We start from the raw sequence: 17,389 nt of genomic DNA on the forward strand, positions 1-17,389 counted from the left end.
ATCTCCCACTACATTTCTGCTATTAAATGCTTTGAAATTGGGAAGGCAGGGCTATCCCTGAGGAAATATTCCCTAATCATTAATCCTATACTAACCCTCAGCCTGTACCTTAAAGACTAAGTATACAATATTCCTTCTCTGCTTTTTGTGTTTTCCATTTGGCCTCTTGCTCATCTATTGTTTTCCAGTCCAACTGGACATCACCTTGTTCCAGTACTTGAAGGTCTCCCAGTCATTCAGGCTGAATCTGCACCCAGTAACACTGCAGACAACTGTTTTTAAAGATGTAGTCAAACTAGAAGAAACTATTATATTAAAACCTCTTATTTTGGCTTTGCTCTGGTCTGTCCAGTGTTAGTCATCAGATTCACACCAACATATATAAGGTGGCTTGGTATCCAGGTATAGAGACATCATATCTGATAACCCCTTGGTCATATCATATCATATCCTTGATTTAATATCTCCCTGATAAAACTATGCAGTTGCTCTCAATCTGGTTTCACAGTGTGATGAGCTTCCAGAGATTTTCAGCTCAGTCAAATGAGCCTGGCTGTCTTAACCAGTTCAAACACCACATTTTTGTTAATCCAGCTCATTTGTAGCTGAAATGAACTAAAGGGCATTCACACAAGCAGTTTCGCAAGCAGAGATCATGGGAGAAATAAGCACGCTGAGGTGTGCAGGGAACAGGGATTGCTCCATTCAGAATAGAAGTGTCTACACTGTGAAGCACCCATATAGTTAAATTAATGCAAAAAACATGAAATCAACTTTAAGTTACACTTCCAGTCCAGAGGCAATGTTCAGCCATCTATTTCAATCTTGTTCTGAGATCTTTCCATAGAGAGGGAAGGGCTGGATTTGAACACCGTTAGTATTTTACACACTCATGGTGGTCTTGAGCAGCTCTAATAACCACTGCTCTGTAGTGTCATTCTCAGCCCAACCAGTAATAGCCCCATCATTCCATTCCCCGTTCTTGATCATTTGGGAACTATTCTCTGAAGAACTGACATTGCCACTTTGAACCAACAGGGAGATAAACTTTCATATATCAAGTATAGCCAGCTCTTCAACAGCACAGCTTTAATTAAAGTCAGGCATGTCACAAACTGTATCACAGTGCTTGCAAAACCAGTGAAGGCCAAGGGGAACCTTCTGAATTTTTGATTATAAGATAAAACTTGATTTTTATGGCCGTGACCTTGCCTCCAAGATCTGCCTCCTGCAGATTTGAAGGCCCTTTGAAGGATGGTGGCACAGTCCTTTCACAATCAGTCCTATAGACCAAGGTTAGTTCCGTCTGTACATCTGAAATGTCTATGTACAGGGTCTGGTGATTCTCTTCACCAGAAATGACTTCTCTGATACCACCAACCCAGCATGGTACGTGCTGCTGTACTTGTGGGCAGAAGCCAGCCCTATCTCTGTGGCGGTTTAGCAGTCAGCTTGTGACTCGGTTTGGCAAAACTCCAGATATGCGCAAAAACCTCAAGAACATTTCCAAAGCATGTCACGGAGGCAAGGTCACCAGTAGGCTGTGGGCTTGGGATGATAAGCATATATTAGAATAGAAAAATGGCCATACGGAATATGACAAAAGCCTGTCTAGCCTGTCTCCAACAAGGAGGACCCTGAGAAAGAGCATATATGTAGTTCCCCTTTCCTTGTCACACCTTCCCCACCTTCAGCATATCGTTAGGCTGGTGTATTGTTGCTCATGTGAGAGGAAGATTCAAATTTATGCTCCTTATGCAAAATCCCTATTGCAGATCCTTGGAATATAAATATTCACACATGTACCAAGCAGACATGGAGCAGAACCTCCTTCAAACTCGTGGCTTCTTCTGGAATTTGAGAGTATGTCAACTAACTTCCTTCTTCAGCCAAATTTAAAAGTAATCAAACCCCCCATCTTCCAAAAAACATGCCATCTTTTACTCTTTTATTTGCCACCTTGGACCTAAATAGCTGTGGCCTTAATACCAACATATTGATCTTGTGGCCAGTACTCTAAATAGATCTTGAGGGAGCATCAGCTCACCTCTCATGCTAAGGTATTTCCTCTTGGATAAGCAATCATCAAGCATAAGAACTCACCCTGGCTCATAACTCAGGCTCCACTGTTAAGGCAACCGAATTGCCTCAGGTTGTCATGATAATCTTCGGAGACAGGCACGTCCCGACCATTGTTTGGATGTTAGAGGTGTTCCTGGAGGTGTTTCTCTCACTCCCCATACCCTGTAAAGAAAGCCTAGGACAATTACACTTCTTCTAAGTTAAATACCTCAGCTAGATGTCTAAAGTTACTTGGCATATTCCTGGGTCATCATAAGTGGTTTCAGAGAAGTAAAACTGTTAACAGCGTAAGTCCATAACCTTGCCTAGGATTCGTAAGGCGCATTCCCCAAATCATATCTGCCTGGAGTTAACACAAAACAAAGAAAACTCCATTCCTGCTTGTTTGTGTCATAAGCTCATACTTGTGTCGGTGTGGATATGTTATTTTAGTGGTCTAACTCCAGAGACCTCAGTAGAAATTAATTTTGCTGACACAATGTCATGGCCAATATACTGGTAGACAGTGACAGTGGTTCCTAGTCATATCCTCCCCAAGGTACACACGTCTTCTCAAATCTGCTGTGAGTCTTTACTGCTTTTCGCTCCATGATGACTTTGACTTCAACCTTGTGTTATTCTTCTAATATCATAATTACTCTGTCATGTATCATCTGTGATCCGAAATGTCAGGGAGTGCTTCAGAAGCGATTATGTATCAGCAGAAATGGAGAACATAGGTGACAGCCTACCTACAAGTGTTAGCTGTGAACATGAAAGGGCCATAAAACAGACCAACAAACACTAATTGCATATTTTCTGACTTAAGTGGTAATAATTTAATTAAAGACAGCTATCAAAGATTAGAGCAGAACCTGGTACCAACGTGCTTGTAGTGCTATTGAAATGAAAGATGTTACCCTTTCTTCTGCCAGCGGTTTTGAGCCTGGGCTGCTGAATACTTTTGTGTTTCATTCCCAGGAGACAAGTGAGCAATGGATTTCCTTAGCCAATGCATGCACATTTTGCTGTTGTTTATTTACAGGTTCCCCAGAGAATATTCTTATCAAAAAGAGTGCAGGCTAGGCAAATTGCACCAAACATTGCTTATGCGCTGCAGCCTGAAATCAGAGCTGTGGCAGCAAGGAAAGGGCAATAAAACAGCAAAACCCAGCCCTTCTGAGAGCTGGAAATGGCTTTTTCCTATCAAAATGCTTAACTGAGTCCTTTTTAGAAACTAACTTGAGAATGAGAAAAAGGCAAAGTACAATGAAGATGTGATGTTGCATGTGGATGGACAGCTGACGGCATTTCAGACTAGCACACCCACTCCCCGATCCCAGGAGCAGTTTAAACACCTTCTCTTTAAGAGAAATGCTTTAAATATAGGACAGATCTTTCTCCAGTGTCAGCTGGCATTTCTCAACTATTTAACTTCAGTGCTGATTCCCGTCAGCTCAGGATTTCGCTCTCTATGTTATTTCTCTTACTCTAACTAGCTCTTTAACTGCTTGCTTTCATCTCCCACAGGTTTTTGCAGCGAAAGTGCTCAACTTTGTTCTCCCAAACCTGTCACTGGGATCGATAGATCCAAATGCAATTTCCCGGAACAAGAAGGAGGTGAGAACCTTAATGCCGTTTAAAGTCACTGCATAGTCGGTATCTCATCTCAGTCCCGCCATTTCTGTTTTAAAAAAACCCACAATGTGTTTTGCTAAATCACGAGGGCAAGATCTATGCTGGTGTAAAAAGGTGAAACATCTCTGAAGTCAGTGGAACGAGCTTTATGGATAGCAGAAAACTTGCTTCACCGCGGGAAATCAGGTGTTCTTCCCTTCGGTGCGCCTTGCACCCACAGCCTCTCTGGCTGCGAGATGTGACAGGGACCTGTGCTGCGGTTGTGGAAGGCGAACAAAGTTGTCTGGAGAGTGACCCAGAACTTGGTGCATTTTTAGAAATCAACTTGAATGATAGAAAATGGCACCCAGGGGTGTGTCAAAAGCAGGAGAGCTTCGCTGGTGTAGTGGTCAGTTGTTCCAGTGCTCCCAGGTCAGCTCGCATCGCGCTAACAGATGCTGCCATTTTTCCTGCTGTTCATGTGATGGTTCGTATCTTAAGTAGAAGTTAATAAATTGCCTTCCTCTGGGGAGGCAGCTCGACTGGCATTAGAACTGAAGCTGAAAGGATCAGGAGCAAAGACAGTGTCAGCGGCTGTGTGAGTGCAATGCATTCAGCTCAGCGTATCCCACCTCTTTGACTCACCTATTTGGGAAACTGGAAAGCAAAGAGTCTCCCAGAATAGCCTCAAGGTGTTCCGGGATGTTTCTTGGCTCTGCCAAAGAGGTTTTTAGTCAAATGACTTTCAGTTCACTTATCTGTGACCAAAGCATAACATTTCACTGGGCTGAGGGTGGAAAGATTCAAGGAGCTGAGAAAAGGAAGACAAAGCAGGTTCTAGAAAACTGTCAGGACGAGCGTGGAGTGAGTTCATCTGCATCCACTGATGCATCGTATGACATATGTTCTTAAGTACCATATGAGGCTGCACAAAATATGTACTTGGGAGGAAGGCTGTTTCCAGTCAAGCTATAGAAACCTGTTCTTAATTACATTCAGCTGCCATAACTTGTTGCATCTAATTTAGAGAAAAGGTTTAAATGAGAGAAGTAATTCACTAAAATCACAGAGAGGAAAGTTTTCACTTCTGCATTTGTATTTAGAGGATAATAGCAATCAGTGCTCTGGAGGAAGGGAGGAATTTGAGTGTTACCCCCTACCTGAAGAGTGAGTGTGGCCGGGACACGTGAGCCTTTGCCTGCTGCCGCACTCATTTGTTGCGTGGCACTTAACTCTGTGCCACAGCTGGTCCTTAAGGGTAGCGGTTTTAAATACACCTCCGCAGTTGGATCCTCTGCTGGAAGATGCTAGTGCTGCACTAAATAGCTTTACAGGAGAGAAGTGCTGATGTGGGGACATGCCAAATAATAATGCACTTAGAAAAGTGTCAGTGAGCACCCTTAATTTGGCGACTGAGCATTTCCATGTAGGCTGTTGGGGTGATGTTAGGAATCACCATGGCAACCGCTGGACATAGTTTATAATAAATGCTATCCTGTTGTCTTTCTACACAAATATTTGCTGCTTCTCCCTCTGCTCTATGATGCTCCAAGTCTCAAGAGCTTCCTTTGGGCGTTGTTGCTTTTCCTCTGCCCTTTCCCTTTCCCTGGAGCAAGGGAAAGCCTTTTGCAGTGGGTAAAAATGTAGGTCTGCTTCATTAGAGTCTGGTTATAATGGACCAGTCTTCAAAATGAGACAAGAAGCTCCTCCTTGCTGTTCTGCCTGCACACCTGCAAGTGAACACACAGCTGACAGAGCAGCTGCAGATTGCGATGTAAAGCGCTTTCCTGACCATCTTCAAACACCAGGATTTGAGGCTCCAGGCACTTACTGAAGACAACGCAGCATCTCGGTCCTCTGGCTGCCTCTAATGCACGCTGCACCCTCCTTTTGGACTCAAGACGCGCAGCTTCAAAGCACACAATGTGCTGGAAACATCCATTATTTATACGTTAAACATATTCTCCTGCCAGACCAACTTTCTATTCTCTAGAAATATTTTTGGGACATCATCCAAGAATTTCCTGATGATTTTGTATTCCCAGCAGGCTGTCTGCAGGGTGTAGGGACTGAAACACAGGATGGTATGGACATGTTTGTTTGATGTGCTTGCTATATCAAATGCAAGAGACACAAAAGAGAGCAAGAAGCAACCTTAAAAACCCCGTCCTGTTATCCCAAGGAGGAATAACATCACAGGGGTGGGCATCCCTTTACTCCATTAATCTTTGCTAGCTGCCATTGAATCCAGTGGAATAGTCTCCCCGATTTTAGCCTTGTTCCTGCAGAGTCCGTATAGGATGAAGCTGTAAATGCCTTATAATGAATTTATCACTCTGCAAAATGCAAAGGGAAGATAGAGACCTCTAAGCAGGGGAACATAATGCAGCAGGAGCCCTGATGGTCACTTCTGTCTTAGCATTACATAAAGAGAAAAAAGGGCTGTTGTGATGGACTCTACAGAGCCTTCGCTGGACCACAGCTGGAAGCAGTCGCAGGCTCTCCCAGGTCACCCTCACTCACTTGCCCCCGCTGTCCCAGAGCTCAGTGTGCCAACAGGAGCTCTAGGCTTGCAGGGTTTGCCATTTATAGGTCACAGGATATACAGCCCATTCCCTATCTTCCTCTCTTTCCCCGGCAAGCTGCTGCTTTGCCCTCGCGCCATGCACTGAACATTAACTCTGACAAGGATTCCTGTTCATTTTCTGGGAACGGGATCCTCCCCCCGCAGTCCTGATCGATCTGGGTTAAGATTGGGTTATTATTTTTTTCTCCTCCTATCATCTACACAAAAATATTTGTTGGCTGCTCAGTAGCTAAAAAATCCCTGTTCTTTCAGAGAAGAACAAGAAAAAGAAAGAAACCCATTAGGTCATTCTCTTAGCATTTATGGGGCTGGGGAGGGGGCCAGCTCACATGAATTCATCAACATTGTTTTACTCCATAGGAAGGGAACTTCTGTCAATCCATCCACCCACCCTCCTGATCCCACCCTCCCTGCAAAGTCCCTCATTTGTTACTTTCAATTAAAAAAAAAAACACCAACTAAAAAAATAAAAAGAAATCCATCTCAGAGCTGTCTTGCTTTAGCGCAGCGCTGTGACATAGATCCAGACAAGTAACTCCCAGATTAGGCTGAAGCCAGTTGCTAAGTAGCCAGTGCAACACATCAAAATCCTGATGAAAAATCAACGTTTGGCTGAAAATATCAGGGTACACCCAGCTGTCAGCGGGCGTGCGAGCAACACATGGGGCGGTTGGTGATTTGGAAGTCAAAGCTGGAGTTTTTCCATGAGCACATTCTCGAGAGGATGCTTCTTTCTAAACACAGGCAGCTGCTTGCTCCTTTGAAGCACTTTGCAGAGCAGGGAAGGTACAGCAGGCAGGCAGGCTGAGCGGTCGAGGGGATGGAGGGCACAGGTGGAGGTTTCTGCACCAACAAGCTGGTCGGGCACTGGGAAGGTCCATGCAGAGCCAAGAGAGGACCACATGCTGTTCAGCCTCTCTGCTTCCTGTGGCCTTCAGCAGGAGCACAGGATGCTCAGCATGTTTTGAGAGTGGGTCCTTTTACCTTAACCGCAACCTCATCTTTGCAGTGGCCTCTTACAAACAGTGTTTTCCAAACCCCCAGTGTACATGGGCGCTTGCTGCTTTGAAATGGAGATACTCTACATAAGATCCTAATACTAGGAGCTGTGATGAGAGACCTCTCTGTCTCCCTGCCAAAAACTACCCCTTGCTCCAGAGCAGCCATGATCTTGCACAGAGGCCAAAACACAACAGTGGCCTGAATCAAATCCTGGGAATGTCTGCTGAATCCCAGGGTCCCTAAATGAATGCCACAACAAATGGAATTTCTTTGGTCCAACTCCAGCACAAGTTAGAGTGGCTCTACAGCTCTAACCCCCTTGACCATCGTCAGCACTGTGGGCTGGGACTGAGGGGTGCCAGGTGATAGTAGTCCCAAATTCCCATCCGCTCCTTCCCCTGGCTGCACTCGGGGATAGGAACCATGGGTTCGAGCAGCAGGAGAGAGTGGGGACGGGAAGCAAGAAGGTGATGGGGAAGGACTTGTGTGCACCAGCGTGCCTCGCTGCCAGCTCCATTTCCAGTGCTTTGTGCCCAACACATCTGAGACAACGAGCAGGGAAACTGGCTTTACACCCTTTGGCAAATTAATTCCCCCCAGCTGGGAAAGCCCCGCCATGTAGTGTCCTTGTGCCACTCTGATAATCTCGTCTCACCTCACAGGGAGATGAATGCAGAATCCATCCCGAAGCCTTTCTGGCTTCTTGGTGGGGACCAGGCAGGCCACGCTGTCCTGCTGCAGCGCTACATGTCCCTGGGTGGCCTCGTGGGTCACCTCACACCCACAGTCCCCTCAGGGCAGGCACATACAGCAGCAAGTGGGCCTCACGTTTCTGCAAAGCGAGGGAGAATTTGAACAGATCCCACTGCCTGCGAGGAGAGGAGACTGTTTTCGGCTAACCTATAAATAACCATCATTTCTATAAACATCTGCCAGGGTAGGGAGAAACTGGAGGCTGTGCCAGAGACCAACCCATAATCAAAGCATTCTGGCAAATACTGAGATGGCAGTGGCTGTGTGGGCCGTCTCCACGTACAGTATACAAATATTTACTGTAGATTTGCCTGCTGCGGTAACTACTCATTCCTAGCAACTTTCTGCACCAGCTCTTGTACATTTTTATCTTCTCACAGTCTGGCTGAGCAAATTATTGACTTTTTTTTTTTCCCTACCACCCAATACCATCATTTGCTGCCTTGACTGTGCACACTTTGCACCCAGAGAGGACCCTTGGCCTAAGAGTGCTTTGCAGTCAGATGTGTCAGTTGTCTGTAGGTGTAGGTCACGGTCTCCATCCCCAAAGAGGGAAGCTGAAAGAGAACATCTGAGCCCTCAGCAGAGAAGATAAGGACCTGGGGAACATCAGCTCTCAAGTAACGCAGTCTGAAGAACCCTCTGCAGAAGAGACTGTCACTTTTGAGTGACAGGTGGACATGGCAGAGCAGAAAAATGCAGGCAGGTGACCCCACGGGAGCAGTCTTTGTCCAGCACTGGTTGCTTGCCTGTAGAAAGAGCTTTGGCTTGAATATTTCCTAGTGAGGTAAGAGAAACACACAGCATGGGGTAAGCCAGGTTGTGTGAGCTGTTCTGGGTAGCCACAGTAAAGACCTCGACCTTGACTCTGATGGCAGGATGTCCTGACAGAGTAGGAAATGACCATGCAAGCCACGGGAAGAGACTCCTCACCGCCGGGCTGATCTGCTTTGTCTTTTCTGCATGAAATATTGCTAACCTTAAATTACCTCTTTCTCCCTGCCAGATGGAATCTTACACATCCGATCCCTTGGTGTACCATGGTGGCATGAAGGTCTCCTTTGTCATCCAGCTGATGAATGCCATTGCCAGAATTGAGCGAGCTCTGCCCAAGCTGACTTTGCCCATCCTGGTGCTACACGGCTCTTCCGACAAGCTGTGCGATATCAAAGGATCCTATTTACTGATGGATACAGTGCAGAGTCAGGACAAAACACTCAAGGTCACCTTGCTTTCTTGATTTTTAGGGTATTATCCTGTCAATATTGCCTGAGCATGAGTGCCTATGAGGGGTAGGGAGCCCGCTGAGCTCTGGAGAGCTGGAGGCAAACAAGAGCTGATGCATTGGTGAGACCGAGGAGGTTACAGCCCCTTTCATCAGGAGGTAGCCCTCCCGAGGCACAGTGAGGTGGCCTTTCACCAGCTACAGCTGGGCTGTGGGCAAGGGGTGGTGAGTGATCTCGAGACCTGACCCAGGGGTGGCTGTGTACCTAAAGGGTCTCTTGGACATGGAGCAACTTGGCATAGAAGTAGAGCGAGGCTCATAAGCAGGAAAAGTGCTGACCCCAAAAGCTCTTCTGATCAATGCCAACTGTGTGAGCACCAACCTTACCTCATGCCCTGGCGCGTAAAGGTGCAGGGGGGCCTTTCCAAAGCACTGCACAACAAAAGCCACTTCACATCTGTTCATTTCAAGAGAGCCACAGCTGATTAACCAATTGTTAGCACATGAATGAGCCTGAAAGAGGGACAGGGAGACCAAGGGAAAGCTTTTGTCATTGGAAAAATATTCTGGGCATAAAAGGAGTAAAATTGCACAAGGCACGATGGGAACATCCCCCATTGTCCTTTAAACTCCAAGGGCATGATAGGTATTTCCTCCTTAGTGGGACAGAAAGCAAGAAATGCGTGGGGTTGGGACGTACATTATCTTCCTTACGGGCAGCAGGGTGCGCGGGTAATGCGCAGATGTCGAGCTGCAATGCCAATGCCTTCCTGCTCGCGGAGGACGAGTGCCGCCAGTGGCATCTCTTTGATGTCATAACCTGCCACATCTAGGATAAAAACCTGACCAGGAGTGGACCTGTAGGTGTTGATGACAGGGGACCGAAGGCTGTTTTGTTCATGCGGATTTATTTTTTTTCTATGCTAATCTCTGCTCTCTCCCTGGTTGCAGGTGTATGAGGAAGCCTATCATGCTCTCCACAAAGAGCTGCCTGAGGTGTCTACCTCTGTCTTCACAGAAATACTAACATGGATTGGCCAGAAGGTCTCAGCAGCTGGGGAAACCAGCCATACTTAAGAGCAATTGTTCTTGCAGCTCTTACTGGGGTTTTCTGGGAATCGATGCTTTTCTTAACAGAAGTCTCTCTGAAAAAGATCTAATGTGCAGGGACTCTTGGGATATTTTATCATGCACAGCAAAAGGGAGGGTGGGGGGAGAGGCGCAGGGTGGGGCATTATTTGCTGATGTAAATGTCCATTGCCCTAATCTGGGGAAGAATTGATAGCTGTGGGAGCAGCTGTCAAAGCTTTCCAGGTCGGGCGATTGTACTGACATGTCCCTCACCCACCCAAATTCCTCCATCACTTCCCCTTCCCTGCTTTTGCTGGGGTGACAGGGGTGTATTTATATTGCAATAATTTTTGGTATGTTAAAGAAGTCAGTATCTTCCACTTCATGGTTTTGATTCCAGGTGCGTACAGAACCTTCCCTGACCCCACCATCCAGTACCTTAAAAGCCCTGGTCCTTGAGAAGAGAGCAGTAACGAAGGTGCTGGGTAACAAGGAAAGGCTAAAAACAGAGCTGACAGCTCCCTGAAAGTGAAAGGCTGATTTTCAAGGTCAGACCCCTTTGGATACTGCCTTTATAAGCAGGCCAGGCTCGGGGGGGGAGCATAAAGAGAGCCTCCCCCCACCACCCTGCATGTCTTCTGCGAGTTTGCACTCGGGGAAGGGGTGTTGTACAGCTCTTTAATTTTCATTGTCAGAGCAGGGTCCCAGAGGGGAGAGGAGGAATGTGGAATCAAACCCACTTAGCACATTCAAACCCCATGCTTTTCCCAATGCCACACCTATCTCCTCTGCAAGATGAACTATTCTGTAAATATTCAAAATATTCCTAGGGGTTGCTTTTTTCCTTCCTTCCCTTTTTTTTTTTTCTTTTTTTTTTTCTTTTTTGGAATTAATCACTTGTGCTACTGAAACTGAAAAAGCAAAGTCAAAGTTATAAGAGAATATAGTAATATAATATATGATGTATATAGAAGTGGCTGGGAGCTAGGGAAGAGATGGGAGGAGAGTCTAAAGAAGGGGTTAATTGTTCCTTCTCTTGGCGAGGAACAATGTTATCCTACCGGGATCCAGTCTTCTCACCATAACTTTACAGTCATAATCTGTTGTTTTCCTTCATCAGTTGGAAAATGTCCTGAAAATAATGCTAGAGAGAAGCGCAGAGCATCTGGTGGGTGGGAATTAGCAGTGGGTGTCCTCATGGTCCACCGGTTTAGCAGGAGACCCACAGCGTGAACAGAGATCCCGTCCAAGCTCATCCCAATCTCCTCCTAATCAGCATGGCCGCCTCTGGGGCAGATCACAGAGCGCAGGGGCCGAGCTCACCCCTTTAAGCAACGTGGGGAGCTGAAGGCAGAGTACAGGGTGCAATTGTCCATCCAACATCTACCTTGCTGCACTGGGGCATCCAGGGGCACTGGTGGACAAGCTGATATGGAGGAGCTTGTGAGCTGGACCAGTGGTGCAGACAAGGCAAAGCCTAGAGCTGTGTCTGGGGCTCTGGTAGCAGCAGAGCTGAAGGAAGGGCTTAAGACCCGGCTGTGGAGCAGAGGCATTGTATCAATACAGCAAAAGCTGTGTAACGATCACAGCATGGCTGTGCAGCTCAGTTTGTCCAGAGTGATGGCCCTAGTTATGAATACACTTCTTGGCACTAGCCAAAGGGAATGGGTTTAACCTGCACCTATCCCTCCAATTTTGCAAGAAGAAAACACCTGCAAACGTTGCACTATGAGAGAGTGGGGCATTGCCCCCAGTGACAAACCAGCCCCCTTGCTGCCTGCCCCAGCAGCAGTGGGAACCGTCCCTACACCTTGTGCCGCTGCCCCCAGGGCTGGATCCCGCCTGCAGCAGCCGTGGGGGTCACCCACCTCTCCTCCCCTCGAAGCCAGTGCTGGCAAGATTCAGGAAAGGGACCTTTGTGCAATAACAGTCAGAATCAGGGCTCGGTCCCGTTCGGTCCCAGCAGCGTGGATGGAGGAAGGACGTGTGGATGCAGGTTATGTCCCTGTAGTGGCCCTAAGGGGCTCAAGTCAGGAAAGCTCTTTTATACAGGTTGATCCAGGCACTTTCATACTTGTATTTTTTTTCTTCTAAAGAGAGGAACGAGCTGTAGTTCTCCCAGCAACACCAGCTTTTGATTCATTATTCCAGTGCAATCAGCTGTTTCCACAAGCCCCTACAAAACCTCTGGCGACCCTTGCTTTGGGAAGGAGGCGATGCACAGGTCACCTGCTCCGTATCTTCCGGCAGCCTGGCTTGTTGCAGCCTCTGTTCCTCGAGCAAGACCCCTCCTTGCAGATGCTGCTGGGGAAAGACAGCAAAAAGATAAATACTACAGAGGTGTGTCCTGGATTTCGGCTGGGGTAGAGTTAATTTTCACAAGAAGCTGGGAGGGGACACAGCCAGGACAGCTGACCCAAACTAGCCAAAGGGATATTCCATACCATATGACGTCATGCTCAGTATAGAAAGGGGGGAGCTGGCCGGGGAGGGGTCGCTGCTCACAGGGTGATAAACCTCACCTGCTGCTTCAGCTGGAAGGGGAATCAAGTAGGCGTGAGCCAGTGGTGACAGACATTGCGGGGGTAGTAGCAAGATGATGATTTAAGGATGGGATTTTTGAAAGCACTTTTCACGAGAAAGGAGGAACAAATCAATGCCCACATTCTTTACATCCCTTCCCAAACTGACAAGCACTTTGCGGGGGGGAGGGAAGCGGCCCTCCAGCAGGAAGGTCAGAGCCCTCTGCTCCCTTCAACCTGGCTTCGGGCAGAGGAAGGTCCATGGTCAGTGCCTTTGATAAAATGTGTCCTTTCACTCAAGAAACATCTGCGGCTCAGCAGAAATAAAGGGACACCAATTACGTTCATGTGGGGAGGGCTCGTCCCTCTGCCTAGCTAAGCTCAGCAATGGCATGTGGCCTGGGGAAGCTGTGTTTGAAATTCAGGTTAACAAAAAGTTGAAAGAACAACAAAAAAGCCAAATAAGCCCCAAGCCCCTGGCACAGCAGGGGTTACTGCCACCCTCAGCCAGTTTTCTGAAGAATTATCTTCTGAGGAAATTAACACAAGGAAACCTCCCCCAAAAAAGCCCCGAAGGCTCAGCATCGTGCCCCGAGCAGCAGCGCACACCTCCAGGCACACCTCCGGGCAGGCTGCTGAGCGGGGGGAGCAGCCCTTTCGCAGTGGGGAGACGAGTGCGGAGGGAAGGAGCCAGGAGCAGACCAGCCTGGGTCAGCTGAGATGCTGGTTTGCACCAGCTGCGGCTCAGCCTGCGCATTTCAGCTCTCGCTGCTGTTGCTGATCCCTTACCCTGCCTGTAAGCTACTTTATATTGACCCAGTTAGGTTTCACCGTGCCCAGGAGGAATTCTTCCTTCGCTGACCGGATTAGTAATGAGCAGAGCTGCTGCCGAGGGAAATGTAATTAAACTCTATTTTCAAATGGCAGGTACCATTTGCAGGGAGCACAGCTGGCCTTACGAATGTTGCTGTGCGGAGCCGCACCAGAGACTGGTCTGCCTCTGCAAATAGGTGGCACTCGTGACTGAGCAATAGCAACGTGTAACTACTGTATATATCACCACCTGTAGCACTGAGAGACCGTTCCCCACTGCCTAACCTATCGCATCTTCTAGTTAGCCTGTTCTTTTTATACCACTCACCTTGGTACACTGCCAGCACAAACCCATTGAGGTCATACTTACTTTTCCAAGTAATTTCTGAGCTTGTCTCTCTTGTTCTGTTGTGTTCCAGTTCAATAAAATACATTTATATATATACATATATAAAAACATATATACATACACATGTATTTTCAGTGGGAAAAACCATATACAAGTTTAGGATTCTTAAAGGAATACAATGTATATTGCAACTAATAATAAAGTTATGTTTTCTGAACAGAGTGTGTTTGAGGGCATCATTGGTGACTGCCATCCGTCCATCCATCCATCCTTGTGGAGGAGGGGGCTGCAGCCCTGGGTGCTGCCGAATTGCCGGCGTGGCCAGCGCCTGCTTGCCAGCCGCTGCGGACCAGGGGTCTGGGGGCAGCCCAGTCTCATGGAGGCCTGAGGTTCCCTTTCTGCTTCAAGGTCAGCTTTTCAAAGAGCCCTGAAATCCGTGGCCTCGCGCCGCTGTTTGCTGCAGCCCAGAGCAACACTATAAAAAATCAGCTAGGGCACTGCCCGTGTAAGATGTCTTTACATCTGACTTTGAGCTAGCAGGGCTGTCTGCCTGGGTAATCTCAGGGAAAACTAGCTCTACCTTCCCCAGAGTCAAATCTTTCTTTTTGTTTTTAATTGTAGCTGAGGTGCAAACTTAAAAAAAAATCTCCTGGCCCAGGTTCTTCTCCACCCCAGATGAACCAGCAGTCCAGAGCTGGTGGAGGAGCCTGGAGCAATAGGCAAGCCCAGCCTGCTTCCAGACCTGGTTCCCACGCTTTTACAAGCCTGTTAAAATGTGACATTGGTCCTGAACCATACCCAATTCAAACAGGAAGCATCTGCACCGTGGCCAGGAGCAGCAGCCGCTTAAATCCTACCTTTTGCCCCCAGCTGCGACTCCCGCGAGGGCTGGGGGGAGTTGCTGCTCTCTCAGCTCCCAGGCAGCACCCAGGTGCTGTAAGAGCCCCCGGTTCGTCCCAGGCAGAGTTGGTGCTGTCGGGGTGCAGGGTTGGTGCTGTCGGGGTGCCCCGTGCTGCAGAGATGCCCCCCGCTGCCCGGACAGCGAGGCTGGGGCACGGCCCAACCGCAGGGTCCCCTCCTGCCTCCCTCCCCGCACGGACTGCAGGAGAAGCTGCTGTGTTGTGTCACCCCCAAAGGGGTGATGACTGCCACAGCCACAGCAGGGGACAGGCGGACGGCACATCCACGTGCCCACCCCCCGGCTGGAGTCATTAGCAACGCCAGACCCGACCTGCAACCTCTGGCACCGCGTTTGTTCCTCCTCGTGCCTCTACTCGCTAAAGCCAGAGAATAACACACTTTCGGCAGCCCCGTGCGGGCTGTATTTCTGATCACAGCCCAGCTCGCCGTTGACTGTGATGCACGTCGGCACAGAGAGCAGAGCCAGGGCTTTTTGCCGAGGCAGCGGGCACACCATACTAGTAAGGAACATTATTAGTAACAAGCCGGTATTAAAGCAAGTCAAGTCCCCAGCCCTTTGAGTGGTGTTTTTGTGGCTCATTAAGCTCCTTGCAGCTTTGAGGGTCGCTGGAGAGTGCATGCCATGGTGCTGGGACAGGGACCAAGCCCAGGAGGGAGGGGATGGTCCGGTGTGAGGCCAGGAGCAGCACTGGCATGAGGAGACTTTTCGGTGATGCGGTTTTTCCTGGCGTCACCACCTTGTGCCTGGCGAGCTGTCGGTGGCCTTTCTGGTTTTAGCACGTGCTTCTAGTCTGATCGTGCGAGTCTGCGGGAACCCTGAAGCTTTTTGTCCCTTTCTCTTCTCCCAGCCTGTGTTATCCAGAGCTGGCAGTTTCTCTCGGGGTTGGTGCAAGGTGGGCAAAGCAGGAGCCACAGCAGTGCCATGGGGCCTGGGGGACACAGCTCCTCAGGAGACTCTCCAGCCACCCCAGCAGGGCTGGCAGGGACGGGCAGCGTGCCTTGCCATCGGGGCGTGCCATGAGAGGTGTCACACTCGGTCATATCGCTGCAGGGACCGTGCCTCCGTCAGATGTCTGGGACCACACGCCCCGTCACCCGGGCCAGGCTCAGGCACCAGAGAAGAGCCAAATGCTGCAGCATCAACGAGCAATGGCGAATTTTAATTTGAAAGATCTGCTCAGCATATAAACCGGCAGCGCTTCGGTCACATTTTCTGCTGGAAAATGGTTAAGCACAGGATTTATAGACCATCGGAGGAGGAAAGAGAAGCGGGGGTGTAATTCACTCCAGAGCTGCTGGTGGGGGTGAGCGGGGACTCACACCTCTCCGACTGCTGCCATCCCTGCCCGGCCTCGGAGGGATCTCCACCACAGGGAATGGGGGATGGAGCCCACAGGGCCACGCAGGTGCCACTGTACACCATGCCGGCAGCCTGACTCCCTCCTGCTCACTCCAGGCTCTTGAAAGTGGGTTTTTTCGGACAGCTGTTTGCTCTTCTCTCCACACACAAGCACAGCAAGTCCCCTTTGTGCACAGAAACAGGGCAATGCTCTCCCAGCTTGTCAGTCTGGGATGCTCTTTCTTCATCCGATGGGGAAGCTGCTGATGCGGAGCTACCACTCACCTTCCTGCTGCTCTCCTAACAACTGCCTTACTAAACCAAACAGCCACGTCCATGAGCAAACACTGCCGAGCCCACATCTCCAACAGGAGCAAGCCAAACAACCGGCCTTCCCGTGGCCGCCGCTCCTCAGGAAGGAGGGACACGGGATTAATTTCCCTTCCCTCTAGAGGAAGCTCTTCAGAGTCTGGAAACATTCCAGGAATTCAAATGAAAAACAATTCCTAAGAGATCAATTAAGAGTTTGGATGGATCGCATGATATGTGCTGATGTCTAAACAGAGGAAACTTGGCAAAGCAAGCTGCTCGGCCTGGGGGGGAGCCGAGGGGAGGGCAAGATGTCCAGCATGGAAAACGCTTGTCTTGTAAGAAAACACGCAGAGATGAGAACGGCAGAGGCGAAGCAACGGCAGCTCGGGTGCAACGGATGAGCGGTACCTTCCCTGCGTCAGTTCAGGAAGGGGCCGTGACCAAAGGCAAGCAAGCGCCTGCCAGCCCACAGGGAACCCTGCCGTGAGCCAGAGCCCCAGGCGAAGCAGGGCTTTCCAGCCTTCCCGGGGTCAGCAGCCTTCGTATCAGAGTCGTGCCTTCATTTAGATGAAAAACCATGCAATGGCAACACCACCAAAGCTCTCCTCAGGCCAACGCAGCGAACCCTAGAGCAGGAGGGATCCACATGCTGGAAACAACCAACCCCGGTTCCCCTTCCAGAGATAGAGAAGAAAAAACAAAAATCAATCTTCCCCCTCACGCTGAACAGCAGGGTCAGCCTCGTGCTGCAGTGACAGCAACGAGCCGCCTGCCCACAGCACAGGACAGCCCTTGTGTTATCCCTATCAAAAGCCCC

At 49.0% G+C, this 17,389-nt stretch overlaps 1 protein-coding gene across 4 annotated transcripts in view; it reads left to right on the forward strand.

Moving 5' to 3' along the window:
- The window catches only part of MGLL (monoglyceride lipase), a 106,892-nt gene extending 92,675 nt beyond the window's left edge, over positions 1-14,217 (forward strand). For all 4 annotated transcript variants that reach the window (XM_075762108.1, XM_075762111.1, XM_010304973.2 and 1 more), the window contains 3 exons: positions 3,592-3,681; positions 9,027-9,242; positions 10,197-14,217. In XM_075762108.1, coding sequence (XP_075618223.1) covers positions 3,592-3,681; positions 9,027-9,242; positions 10,197-10,322 — 432 coding nt within the window. In that variant the 3' untranslated portion in view covers positions 10,323-14,217. The remainder of the gene's footprint in view (positions 1-3,591; positions 3,682-9,026; positions 9,243-10,196) is intronic.
- Positions 14,218-17,389: the final 3,172 nt, after the last annotated feature.

Source organism: Balearica regulorum, chromosome 10 (assembly GCF_011004875.1).
Source record: "Balearica regulorum gibbericeps isolate bBalReg1 chromosome 10, bBalReg1.pri, whole genome shotgun sequence".
Classification (NCBI taxonomy): domain Eukaryota; kingdom Metazoa; phylum Chordata; class Aves; order Gruiformes; family Gruidae; genus Balearica; species Balearica regulorum.